The 14,003-nt window shown below is 41.0% G+C and overlaps 1 protein-coding gene across 1 annotated transcript in view; it reads right to left on the bottom strand.

The window, feature by feature from the left end:
• ADAMTS8 (ADAM metallopeptidase with thrombospondin type 1 motif 8) overlaps window positions 1-14,003 on the bottom strand; it is a 66,668-nt gene that overhangs the window by 41,784 nt on the left and 10,881 nt on the right. The window contains exons 2-3 of the mRNA XM_073603309.1: window positions 8,222-8,458; window positions 4,741-4,873 (exon numbers count right to left, since the gene is read on the bottom strand). Coding sequence (XP_073459410.1) covers window positions 4,741-4,873; window positions 8,222-8,458 — 370 coding nt within the window. The remainder of the gene's footprint in view (window positions 1-4,740; window positions 4,874-8,221; window positions 8,459-14,003) is intronic.

Raw genomic sequence — 14,003 nt, 5'->3', positions numbered from 1 at the left:
AACCCTGATCCCCCCCCCCCCAGCTCTTCTCCCACCTGTCTATATACTGGAGATAACACAGAACACACTCAGATCAGACTTTGCAGGGTTTGATTATCTTCTCGACTCTACCCACAATTTTTACAGGCGCAGTGTGGGGATGAGATAGGGGGAGATAATCAAGCCCTGTACAGTCTGGGCAGAGAGAAATCCTGTGTTAAGCCCTGTGTACAGACAGGAGGGGGAAAGCACAGCCTGCACCTCCTCCCAGCTCTCTCCTCCTCAATATTGTTATGTGTACTCCTGTCTGCAACCCAGGAAGCTGAGCGGGCCGCCCAACATGTCCTTCGCAAAAAACTGACTAATCCTTCTCCACTCTGTCCAAAATTTTTAAAAAATGTTTTGCCTTCAGTTATACTTTTCAGAAAATACAACCTGAAAAAAAAAGGAAATACAGTCACCACATCATAGAACTGGTAAGCTGCAATATATTATATTTTTGTTCTTATAGCACCCCCAGGACGGAGCTTCATTGCAAGTTGCAGAATGGCATCACTAATATCTTGCTGGTATTTTTTTCTGGGAAATATAGCTTAGGACACACTCCAAAAATACTCTATAATTATAAAGCAGCTCTGGGCAATCTCTCTGCTCATATCTGCATATTCTGCCAAAGTTAAAAATGACACAGTCATGTTTTTTAATGGGTTACAGTTTGGTATTTCACTGAAATTTTAATATTGGTAGTTTATGTCACCTTTAACACAGTGTGGTCCATTCTTCACACTGGACAGGAAGTGGAAAATGTATCACTTTTATAGATAGAACCTTTCCATTAATTATAATGCAGCCATTTTTCTGCTCTTCGCTTTTCGCTCTTCTTTCTCTTTATAGCTCTGCATATCAAACTTACAAAATGGAGCAATAATTTCATGTTGAAATAGGGCAAAGTGCAGTGAAATAAAATCAGGCCAATTGTTATAAAGGGGCCCCTTTTTTAAACATGAAATAAAAAGACCCTGACAGGTTTCTAGACAGATCAAAACAGCAGGTCCCTGCAATAAAGGAGGTAGTATACTCACCTCTCAGGTGGCCTAGGTCTCTTACTGTGCCCCTGTTCCAGCACTGCAGGTAACGTCAGTGTCTTTGGAGGGGCCAAGTCTAAGTCCCTTGCTGTGCATTGTGGTTTCCTCTCTCAACTCCCACATCACTACTGTGTCCTGTGGTGATGTTGTGGTCAGAGAATGGAACCACCAATCAAGGTAGGCAAAACAAGCATCTGACACACAATGAATTCTCGAGTGCCAATGAGACTGGCAAAGTCTGCATCCCTGGAATGGAGAGAAGATATGAGTCCCAAGTAGGGATGGGCCGAACACTCCCCTGTTCGGTTTGCACCAGAACATCTCAAACAGCGAAAAAGTTCTAGCGAACATGCAAACCCTATTAAAGTCTATGGGGCACAGACATAAAAAATCAAAAGTCCTAATTTTAAAGGCTTATATGCAAGTTATTGCCATAAAAAGTGTATGGGGACCTGTGTACTGCCCTGGGGGACATGTATCAATGCAAAAAGTTTTTAAAACAATAGTTTTTAAAGGAGCAGTCATTTTAATGATGCTTAAATGATGCTCTGCACCCCCCACACCCTATTCTTCTCGATAACCCTGGGCTGTGGTTGTCAGGGATTGTGGTTGGGGGGCTTATCGGAATCTGGAACCCCCCTTTAACAAGGGAGCCCCCAGATCCCGCCCCCTCCTTGAATGGGTATCCGGTACATCGTACCTCTACCCATTCACCAAAAAAGTGTCAAAAAGTAAGAAACACAATAAACAGTTTTTAAAAAGTCCTTTAACAAACAAAAATAAAATAGTGTCCTTTGATGCAATCCATCATCGATCACGACGCCCGCCGGACCCGAAAAATAGAAAAAATGCTCCACCTCCTGGGAGGCCACCAGCTGTCTACCTCCTCTCTGCTTTGACAGTTCTTATATAGGCAAGGGCCGGGCCACCCAGTTATGTCACCCCGTGGCCCGACCCCTTATTAATTCACATGACCTCATGTCAGAAGGGGGTGGTGCCACTGGGTGATGTAACCATGTGGCCCCGCCCCTTGCCTATATAAGAACATGTGAAAGCAGAGAGGAGGCAGACAGCCGGTGTCCTCCCTGGAGGCGGAGCTTTTTTTAAATTGTTCAGGTCCGGCGGGTGTCATAATTGATGATGGATTATTTTGAGGGACACTATTTTTTTTTTTTTTGATTAAGGACTTGTCAAAAACTGTTTCCTGTGGTTATTACTTTTTGACACTTTTTTTGGTGAATGGGTAGGGGTACAATGTACCCGATACCCATTCATATGGGGGGGGGCTGTGATCTGGGGGCCCCCTTGTTAAAGAGGAATTCCATATTGCAATAAGCCTCCCACCCGCAGGCCCCCGACAACCACAGCTCAGGTTGTCGGGGCCTGCAGGCGGGAAGAGGCCCTTGTCCCCAACAACATGTTTAGGGCAAGTGGCCTGGTATGGTTCTGGAAGGGGGGAGTGCTCGCTCGCCCCCCCTTTCCCAAAGGGTCTGGTATGGATTTTGGGCGGGGGGCCCATGCCGTTATTTTTTTACATTTTGGCGTGGAGTTCCCCTTAAAATCTATACCAGACCCAAAGTGCCTAGTATGGATTTTGGGGGGGACCCCACGCCATTTTTTTCTTAATTCTGTCATAGGGTTTCCCTTAACCACCTCAATACAGGCCACTTTCACCCCCTTCCTACCCAGACCAATTTTCAGCTTTCAGTGCTCATTGGTGTCTATGGGAAATCTTGTCAGCTTGACATGACACTGTTCCCAAACCATAAGTGACAGGGACACCAAACTTGGGGAGCACCGAGAGGGGACCCAGAACTACAACATATCCGACTTTGGGGTCAGCCAGCTTGCCTAGGTAATCAGTTATAGTGATGCTATCACTGTAAAGATTGGCACAGTGATTATAACAACAACATCTGATCATTGCTATGTGATTAGGAGCTGTTGAGCGATTGAGTGTGCTCCCATACTATAAGAAGCAGATGTTCTGCTACAGATATCCTGCCCTCACCTTTGCATTTATGGGTGCCAGCTCAGCAAGTGGTTTATTCTCCATAAAATAGCAAGAAAAAAAGATATGTAGTCATGCTATGGGATAAAAGCCACCAGTATCTTTAGGCAATCCCATGTAAGGCAGATCACCTCAACTCTATGAATAAGTTCATTATGGGTGAAATGCATTAAAGGGTATTGATCAGGTCGTCTGCTTTGCATCAGATCACCTAATAAATCTTTGCAGCATTTATCCTGAGGTGCAGCTAGATTTATTTTTTCTCACTATCCAGCGTGTTTCTAGCACAAAGCAAAGGCGGTCCACCTCCTAGCTTCCACATTTACAGTATGTGTATGGCTAGCAGAATGGGGTTAAATAGTGTGGTTTTACTGAATTACAGAAAGGAGCAGAACAGTTCCTTTCCTGCAGAAACACTTGATAGAGCTTGGTCATATCATGTCGGCAATGTGTCTTGTATAAATTCCAGGCATGCTTTTTACTTTTTTACAAGAATTGTAGATTTTATCCAGAAAGGTAAAGACATTTAGCTGTATGGTAACTGGCAACAAATGTAATGACGTGTATTTTAATAGGTTTTTAATGTGGTTGAGTGACATATAAAAAATATTTAAAGTGTATCTTAAGCCAAAACTTTTTCTCACTTTTGGATAGTGTAGGAAGTGGTTCTCAACCCCATCCTCAAGTACCCCCAACAGGCCATGTTTTGGGATTTTCTCTTAGATAAAATAGCTGTCCAAAATATCAAGCCATTGGCTCTGATTTAAAGCACTTGTGCAAGATAAAGGAAAACCTGCAAACATGGCCTGTTGTGGGTACTTGAGGACAGGTTGAGAACCACCGGTGTAGGGGAGGGTGTCATTTTTATTTTTTATTTTTTTGCTGTCTATGTCCCATTGGGGTGATTTCCCCTTCACTCCCTGCCCTAAAGACACAACAAAACATGGGGGAATCTCTCCAATATTGGGGAAATTTGTCATTCCAACAAGTGCCCCCATTTGAAGATTTCCCCTCTATTTCTGGCTTGAAGACATCTGTAAAATGTTGTATTTCCCCAAACCTGACATGGATTCTAACCTTTCTATGTTCCATCCAAAATAAAAAAACAATGTTTTGAGTTAAAATACACGTATTATTGGTACATTGTGTTAGGTGCTACTTTTTGTTGTTTGAGAAAGTCTAGAAGCGGGTATATTGAAATTTGGTAGTGCTGCCTCTGTTGTACAACATGGGATTGTGCTAACCAAATAATGTGCAATGCTTTAGTCTTCAGCACCCAGGGGTTTGCTGGATTAGTCCACCCCGGGACACTTTCTGCATGGGGTTTGCATGTGTGGGTTTTCTCTAGTTTTATTTATTTTCTTTCAATTCCAAAGAAGAAGCTGCTTTATTATTTTATGCTGGCAACTCTGCAGATTTTATCTCCAAGGCCCCAAGTGCTTGTTACAGAAGACACCTGAGCCTCAGCTATTTTTTACTTTATTAGCAAATACCAGAAATATTACTGGTTCACATGCTTCGCACTGCATTTTAGAGAAAGATAAACCCCAAAGTCGTAACAAAAGCTACAATTTTAGGAAAGTGTTGAAATGAAAAATCTGTTGAATCTCATTAGCTACTCTTCCATGTGAGACCAGTGATTGGATGGTAGAAAAGGACATTTACCAAGCTCATGGGCCAGGGTGTAGGCCGCCTGTAGTCCGTCATCTTCAATCACAGAACAACTCTTGCTGGGGTCACACACTGTCCCGATGTCAGCTACTCCTAGCGTGTCACAGCTCTCATGTCCACAAAAGTCCTGACAAAAAATTGAACAGTGATCTTTACAGTAAAATCTCAATAAATTAAATTCACAGTAAATATAACTCAGTATATTAATAATGGGATGTTGAAAAAAAAGTACTTTCAATATATGAGAAAAATTTTTACTCAAGATTCCTCAGGGGGTCTTAAATTCTAAGAAGTCTAAAACACTTGGCCACCATGTGGGCATTGCTAGGCCCAGGCAACTGGGACATGTGCCCTGGGTCTCTTCACACCCAGGAACAGGCGTTACTCCTGTCATCTTTGAGGTAAATAACCACTGAAACCACTAATCTTCTGCCAGTTAAGGGGTTTACTCCCCGCCAATAAAAACCAGTGTACAGAGGGCACTCTTCCTGCCAATGATTGACAGTATGAGTGGTCACTACAGTGACCATCAATTTAACAAGAACCTTTACACTAGATGAAATACAAAAATAATAAGTGCCAACCTCTAAAATCAAATCACAATACACTCAAGTGCAAAAATAAAGGACAAAAAAAAAAAAACCCGTGCTAAACAATAATTATTTCTATAAAGATGTACAATAAATAAGTCATGCGCAAATGAATAATAAAAACAGCTGCTCATTGCGCTATCACTTTATAATTAAATATTCAGGTTCCCAAAAGTCCCTTCAAAATAAATGAAATGAAAGTTTCATACCAATTTTTCAAAACACATTCAGAATAGAGAAGAAATCACTCCAAAATCCCACTGTACTGATTTCACAGAAGTAAGCTGTGGAACTATAAAACACTTCCTCCAATTTACTTTGTGCTTCCCATCAGGTGACACACCCCCCAGATCTCCATGACCCCTTAAATCAATAAGTGGGTCCAGCACAGCCTTTTCCAGTGTTATACAGCTCTCTGATCTACTCCCTTGGCTCAAGCTTAATAACTCCTTTTTAAAAAAAAATCTCTCCTCTGGCTCCAAATTCACTATCACAAAAATAAACAACAAGGAGTGATCCATTGTGCAGTATTATTTATTAAAAAGCTTAAAACTAATACACCATATGCTCACTTACAAGTAAAAAAATAATGCCAGGTTTAAATGTGTCATAACATTACCAGTATATGGAAAAGCGCTCTACACTGGCTAAACTTCCTGTATCCCCGGGCGTACATTCCATGCATCAGAATATAGGCAGATGTGATAGACATATAGCTCTGACTGACGCGTTTCGTTTCGTCTCAGTATTGACGTTGTCAGGTCCTTGAGGGTTTTTTTTTTAAAGAATTAAGCTGGAGCTAAGGGAGTAGATCGGAGAGATGTATAACACTGGAAAAAGCTGTGCTGGACCCACTGTGCTGATTTCACGGTTCACACCTAATGCTGATGCGGCTCCCAGCAGGGGTCCTGTGCGTCCTGGTGCACCGTTTCAGGTCCGATTTCAGCCCGAATTTTGGGCTGAATTGGGACCTGAAATGCACCAAATATTTATTCATACACTGATAGCACAATAAAGAGCGTTTTTTTTAATTATTAGTTTGCACATGAGTTATTAATGGCACATCTTTATAGAAGTAATTATTGTTTAGCACACATTATTTTCATTTATTTTTGCACTTAAGTGTATTGTGATTTATATTTAGAGCGTGGCACTTGTTATTTCTGTATTTCACAAGCACTGAGGACCCCATACTATAAGAGGCCCAGCATCTTTTTAAATATTTTCTTGGAAAATGTATATTATTGAAGCGAGCAGGATTTGTCTCAGTTTGGTATCCTTTACACTGGCTACCAATGTTAAGGAGCTTTTATTACGGGTCCCTGGGGGCTGTCTGCTGACCTACCTTCAGTGTAAAAGCAGTGTAATTAAGAGGGGTACCCTGGTCTAACTATTCATAGCAATGAATGAGAGTATAGAGCATATGCAGGGGCCCAGACAAGTCAATTTATATCCAAATCAGACAGACCCTCGTACCTAAGGCTTCATGTACACGGGACATTTTTACAACCTCTCCTGAACGATTTAACTTGACAGATAGTAACCCACGTTTAAAATGTCCGTTTTGCCGCGTTTACATGCCGCGTTTAACAGCAATTTGCCACGTTTGTGTTTAGAAGCGTTTAAAAAAAAAAAAAAATATATATATATATATATATATATATATATATATATATATATATTTTTTTTTTTTTTTTTTCTCAAAATAGCCAAAAATGAAAAACCTGTAAACGAAAGGCAGCTAAACATGATTTACTGCAATTAGAAGCGTTTGGCAATTGAAATGCCTCTAAACTCAGCTTCTGAACCCATTTTTTTGCATTCCAAAAAAAGCCTCTAAACTCAACTGGCTAGAAACAACTGTAAATGACCCTGTGTACATGTACTAATAAGATAACATAGAGGAGAGTTCAGGAGCAGTTGAAAAAAATGCCCAACTGCTCCTAAACGTCCGTTTAGCAGCAGCAGTGTACATGAGGCCTTATATACACGATCAAAAATCAGACACAAAATACCAATTTCGAAGCAATTGTACGATATTGTGATCGATATTACACAGATTTCGAGAGCCAATGATGACAGTTCATGCAAAATTATCCGAAGGGACAAACACGTAAATTTTTTTTGTACAATACCAAAACTAACAATTTTCATTTAACCAGTACAGTATTCATCCGAAAAAAATCAGAAGACCAAGACCATGCATGTTTGGAAAAAAAGAATACATTATAATACACAATATAATACATTACATCACTTCCGAAGTTGTAATCTGTCATATGAGAATTTTCGTAACTTTAGTAACCTCTTAATTTTCAATATTAGACTGGCATCCAAAAACAAAAAATGGACTTTCATTCCTACAATATTCTCATCGTGTGTACGAGGCTGTACTGGTATTGGTTTATTGGTCGCTCCAATGGAGAGTGTACAATCAGATTGTAACAGGAATAAGACTAGCGGGGGAGAAGGGCCGGAGGCCCTACATTATGTGGGTGACTGCAGCAAGGGTGTAGTTACACTTTAAACATAGGTTAACTTTGCCAAGACAAAAATAAGTTCTTAAGTGAATCAGGTGAATATAGCAAGCTGATACTGTGCACAAAACAGGCAGAATATTTTACTTGAGTGTAACATATATACATCTCTCTAGCTAAACAATAAAAATGAATAAAATAATAATCTGTGTGGAATCCCAGATTAGCAGTGCAGCCTAGAAGAGGTTTTTGCCTGTGAGGTTTTCCTGTACAGCGTATCATATTCCTGAATCTGTGGCTAGACTGCAGCAGTCAGTTTTGGAATAGATGTAAGTGATATTCTGAGCCTGACGTGTTGTATATTGGAAGCTCAGTCTTTAGGAAGTGTCATTGCTAAGGGTCACATACCTGCCGCGTGATGAGAATGGCGGTATCATAGTGCTCTGGATGGCGATCACTCGATGGGTTGTACTTCTGCTGCCACCTGCAGAAGTTCCGTAATGTCAGGCCACCGTTATCAGACACTTCTGGACCCGCATCTCCATCCACTACCAGAATGTTTACTACAACTAAGTTCACAGAGTTCTTCAGGCTGGGGTGCTTGTAGATGCGAGAGGCCACAGACATCAATGTCAGGAGATGGAGCTAGAAGGGAACATTTAGTTTATTGCAGTTTAGTTTATTTTTGCCATTTACAGATACAAGTACAGTGTAGATAGGTGACATCTATAGATAAAATAAAACAGCTCAGCCTTCACCATGTGATGCTTAGTATTATTTTAGCCAGAGAACCCTCATTTCATAAGTCAGACATGGGAAACACAGTTATGTTTATCTAATAAAAAACATTCATATACAGTGAGCTTTATTACTGAAGGAACTCCTTGTTGGCCAGAAGATTCTCTCCTTTTAAAAGGAGAAAATGAAAGAGAGATTCTGATTGGATGTTATTATTTGTTCATGCACTTGTGAACACCTGACCATCACACCTATATGAGTTTATTGGGCTTCCATTCACAAACTGTTTGGAGTTGACCCCCCCTTTGCAGTTATAACAGCCTTCACTAAGGAAGTAGTTCCACAAAAATGTTGATTAATGTACGTGAAAACCACTGCCAATTTAGGCAAAAGAGTATTTGTGAGGCCTGATATTAATACTGGCTCATTATTAGGCACTGATTCCAAAGGTGTTTTTTTTGTTTGAGGTCAGGGTTCTATGCAGACCACTTGAGCTCCTCCTCACCAAACCTGCAAAACCATGTAATTTATATATAATAAAATATTATATATTACATTATAATATATTATATATAAAATATATATGCTGAAAATATATATTATTGGACCCAGGTTGGCTGTATCTAGAGTTGCTCTGCAGGCGCTGAGCTAATTTATGACAGTTATATGGAATATATAGAATCAAGATAGTAAGCTAACTTATCATGGCCACAGCTGTGGTACACACGTTAGTAAACTTGTTAGAGCAAAAGCATCTCAAGATATTAACAGTAACTGTTATGCTCAGTGTATTTTTACTGGTTGTCATGGTTTCTTAAAATGACTCACAATTACAGTGAAATAATCAAACTTTGTTCCAATCAGATGTCTAGACAATAGCAAGTGAGATGGCCAAAATTGTTGACCTACATCCAAACTATTTCATTCTTTCCTATACTTCATAGGTTGTTTGTGTTTTACTTCAGATTGTAGACTGTTATATTTTGCAACCCTTTAAAGGTTTAGTCTTCCAGAAAGGGTGGAACCTGCTGAGTCACTCTGTGGCTTTTTATCCCTTTGAGAACTCCAGCACAGATATCTACCTGCCGTAGTCCCTCATTGTGTTCCTTGACTCCCTTGTGGTGTTCTCACTCCTCCTGTTGCCCTCTGTATAGTAGTAAGATGCATCAGTGAGTGTGGGATGCCTGGTAATGACCAAAGGAGGTGTGCAGACCCTTGAATGCAAGTGCAGAGATGTCACTACTAGAGTTTCCAAAAGATGAGGGTCTTTCAGATGGTTTTATTTCATCTACTGCATTTTATTTGAAATCTATTTATGCGCTTTTGAGCCTGCTGGCTTACTATGGCTCTGGGATCCAACACCAATTTTCTACCGGGGTGAATAACACCCATCCATTCAACCCAATTCCTGTAAGTGCAGGGCATCAAGGAACGATCCTCTGAGGGTATGTCATCAAGCTGCCCTAAGCTTATAGGGGAATGCTCCAGGGAATGACACCACATAATGTGTTTTCATCATTCAGGACTACCCACTAGAGTATCCATGAGGTCATGTAAATGGACTAAAGCTCCCTGCAAAAAAGATAATTATTCAGATAAAAATAAATAAATGATTAAAAATAAATAAAAAAAATAAATAAATGTTGGGGGGGGGGGGCAAGAGAGTGAAGGACAAAGGGTGAATTTAACTCTCCTGCATCCACCAAAAGTCTGACCCTTTCAAGGACCACACAAAATAACGGAAAACGTATAATTGGTCAAACCTGCACATTCCTCTTACAAAGTTATCCTTCGATCAGGGTGCGTCTTCCGCAGTACTTCAGAATGAGTCAGTGTCATATGTACGACTTGACTAAGGCCCATGGGTGGAGGTCTGAACTGCCCTCGGGTAAATCAGTAATTGGAAAAGTCAGTGATAATGTGATCCAGTACATGAAAGAAAGACAAGTGAATGTCTCTATGGTGCATCAAAGAATTATAATTCTGGCCTTCTCATGTCCCACCTAGTTGCAGAACGATGAGATTCTGTCTGACATATGTGTGAAAATGCTGTGTTTTGTCCTTGTCTTATCACTGTGGCCGGGCTATTACGCTCACAGCGCGATAATTGGTGTAATCTCTCCCGGAATAGCTGGACTCTGAATGATTGCCAGCCATCCTCTGAATAATGACCTCAATGGAAAAGCACGACACTCCTTAGCAAGTTCCTGTAATCAGATTTTACTACTGTTATCAAAACTGTTTTAATTTTCCACATTAATGGAAATGTCTGGGCTGGCCACCTGTAATGGACCATGATGTGGCACATTGTGTGCGCAGGGGCAGACTGGGAACTGGCTACCATTGTGAAAGGTGGGGGTTGTCTTAAAGACTATATTTTATTGTAACACACCTTTTTACATACAGTATACATGATAAAAAAAGATGATTGTATGTAGTGGATGAATTGTTAATGATGAAATACTAAAAACAAACATTGACTGCTGCTCTGGAAAATGATATGGACTGCTAAATAAAACGCCATGCCATCATCACAAATAATCTTAATCATTCCCCTTCCTTTAGGGCTTGTTTACACCACCGCACCAATGTGGTAATGTGTGGTAAAAAGCTTGTATTACTGAAAACACATTAGTGGACCAAGCACAGTGCAGTGTGTTGCGGTGCCATTACTTTTGAACGCAACTGAATGGATCCACATAATGACCTTGAGCACGACTTAGAAAGTATAAAACAGCAGCAATTTTTTTCTGCTTTGGGGCCCAAATTGCCTCAAAGCATGGAGGTGTGAACAGGCACACAACTACTGACTGCGACACATTTAATGCCCTGTACACACGATAGGATTTTCCAACAACAAAACCGTGAATTTTTTTCCGACAAATGTTGGCTCAAACTCGTCTTGCATACACACGGTCACACAAATGTTGTCGGAAATTCTGAACGTCAAGAACGCGGTGACGTAAAACAAGTACGATGAGCCGAGTAAAATGAAGTTCAATAGCCAGTGCAGCTCTTCTGCCTGATTCCGAGCATGCGTGGAATTTTGTGCGTCGGAATTGTGTACACACGATCGGAATTTCCGAGAATGGATTTTGTTGTCGGAAAATTTGAGATCCAGATCTCAAATTTTGTTTGTCGGAAATTCCGACGGAAAATGTCCGATGGAGCCTACACACGGTCGGATTTTCCGACAACAAGCTCCCATCAAACATTTGTTGTTAGAAAATCCTATCGTGTGTACAGGGCATTAAAGTTTTTTTTGCACTCTTCCACCACTGACTTAATTTGCAGCTCTCGGTATTCCGCAGAGTCACAAAGAAAGTTGATCAGGGCCACCATCCAAACATACTGTATACTGTATTAATTTTATAGTTTAAGGTGGAAAGTATATCTCTAATTTAGGTATTAGTTGTAATAAGGCTTTCATTATTGATAGTACTCCCCCCAAAAAGTTCCCAGTGTTTGACATATTAATTGTACTGCAAATGCTCTCCAGACCCCCTGTCCAGTCCTCCCCTGCAGGTAAGTGAACCCTTTCAGCTTATTAAAGTAATTATACATCATAAATCCAACACATCACTATGAGAGTTAACTAACAGGAAGCTGTGACCCATCTTGCCACCCGCTGGCCTTTCTTTAGCAATTCCCACAGAGCTGTAATAGGAAGAGAGAGGGAGGGTCTTGTAGAAAGAAAGAGACGTTGTGGGGTGGTCGGAGCACTTTGTCTGGGAACAGTCTGACTCTGAAACTATAGTCGCCCAGGTAGGGGTTGGAAGAGCATAAAGGATGTCGGAACAGTTCACTGGAGTCTTTGTCCTGGGATTAAAGAACACTTTTGAACGCCAATTTTGTGGAGTGATCTACGATGACAAATCTTTTTTTAGAGGCCACATAGTGCTATGATGTTAATTACACTTTACTTGTATTTACATTACACAGGACACAGCAATGGCATGGAAAGTTCCACAGCAAAATCGGCACTGGTGGCGGAGGTCTCCCAGACAGCTTGAAATCTCCACTATTGTGCATCAATGTATTACTAATAACTGTTAACTACACATCTCCCAGGTGTCCAGCTGTTGGTATCCCTTATTCACCTACATAAAATCTATTCATTCCTTTTAGCTTTATAATGTTTTCCACCTCCAGAAACATAAGGGCTCTTTCACACCAGAGAGCTGCAGAACTCAGAATCTGGTGCAGCTGTGCATGGTAGCCAATCGGCTTCTAACTTCAGCTTGCTCAATTAAGTTTTGGCAATAAAACCCGGGAGCTGATAGGTTTCTTTGCAAAGCTGCACCAGATTTTGCACTCTCCAGTTTTAGTAAATCAACACAACAGTGGCAATGTGCTGATTTTGGTGCCTCTTTTTTTGCAATTTTTTTTCCCTGATATTTTAATTCAGTCCCATTTATCTTAGCAGTGTTGCCTTTGTGCTTATTTTCAGAGCACACACGGCAATGCTGCAGTTATCTACGTGTTTGGGCTCCACTGGAAATAGCTGCCAGCGTAGCCCAAACGCATCTGGTGTGAACCCTAAGATTTGGCTGTAATGGGAAGCAAAGCTATTCTTAACCTATTGATCCCCACAAGGTGGGCTTGTTTATTGCCCACATATCACACAAATGCATCCTTGGGCAGCAGAGGTTTCTGTGCTGAAAGCATTTTTCCTGCACAGAGACCAAGCTGTCAAAGACAGCTCCAAGTGTCTAGTAATGATTGGAAGCCAGTGGGACCGTCTGAGCAGGAAGGAGTTGAACACCAAAGCATGGGAATTTATGTTTTTATGTATCCATACATGATGCAATTTTTCACTACTATTTTCTGAGTCTCCCCATGACATACTGTAGTTTTATTATTTATCACCTGTTGATCGTGCCATAAGATCCGTTATTTTTCCTCTTCCTGTAACAGTGTGACAACGGTATTCATTCTGCAGTTTAACTACATAGCATACATGTTGTTACCCTGTGGTCACAGTAAACTAATGCCGCGTACACACAAGCGGACTTTCCGGCAGACTTGGTCCGGCGGACCAGTCTCCGTCGGACAATTCGATCGTGTGTGGGCTCCAGGGGACTTTTTTTTCCCAAAAGTCCGACGAACCTAGAAATAAAACATGTTTCAAATCTTTCCGACGGACTCGGGTCCGGTCGAAAAATCCGCTGGTCTGTATGCTAGTCCGACGGACTAAAACCGACGCTTTGGCAGCTATTGGCTACTGGCTATCAACTTCCTTATTTTAGTCCAGTCGTACATCATCACGTAGGAATCCGTCGGACTTTGGTGTGATCGTGTGTAGGCAAGTCCGTTCGTTAGGAAAGTCCGTCGGAAGTCCGCCGAAAGTCCGTCGGATAGACCGTCAGACCTAGTCTGTCGAAAAGTCCGCTCGTGTGTACATGAAATTTTGAATGAACTTTAAAAACAAATTAAAGCCCAACTTCGATGA

Source organism: Aquarana catesbeiana, linkage group LG10 (genome assembly GCF_042186555.1).
Source record: "Aquarana catesbeiana isolate 2022-GZ linkage group LG10, ASM4218655v1, whole genome shotgun sequence".
Taxonomy (NCBI): Eukaryota; Metazoa; Chordata; class Amphibia; order Anura; family Ranidae; genus Aquarana; species Aquarana catesbeiana.
This window is presented reverse-complemented; position numbering and strand designations above follow the sequence as displayed.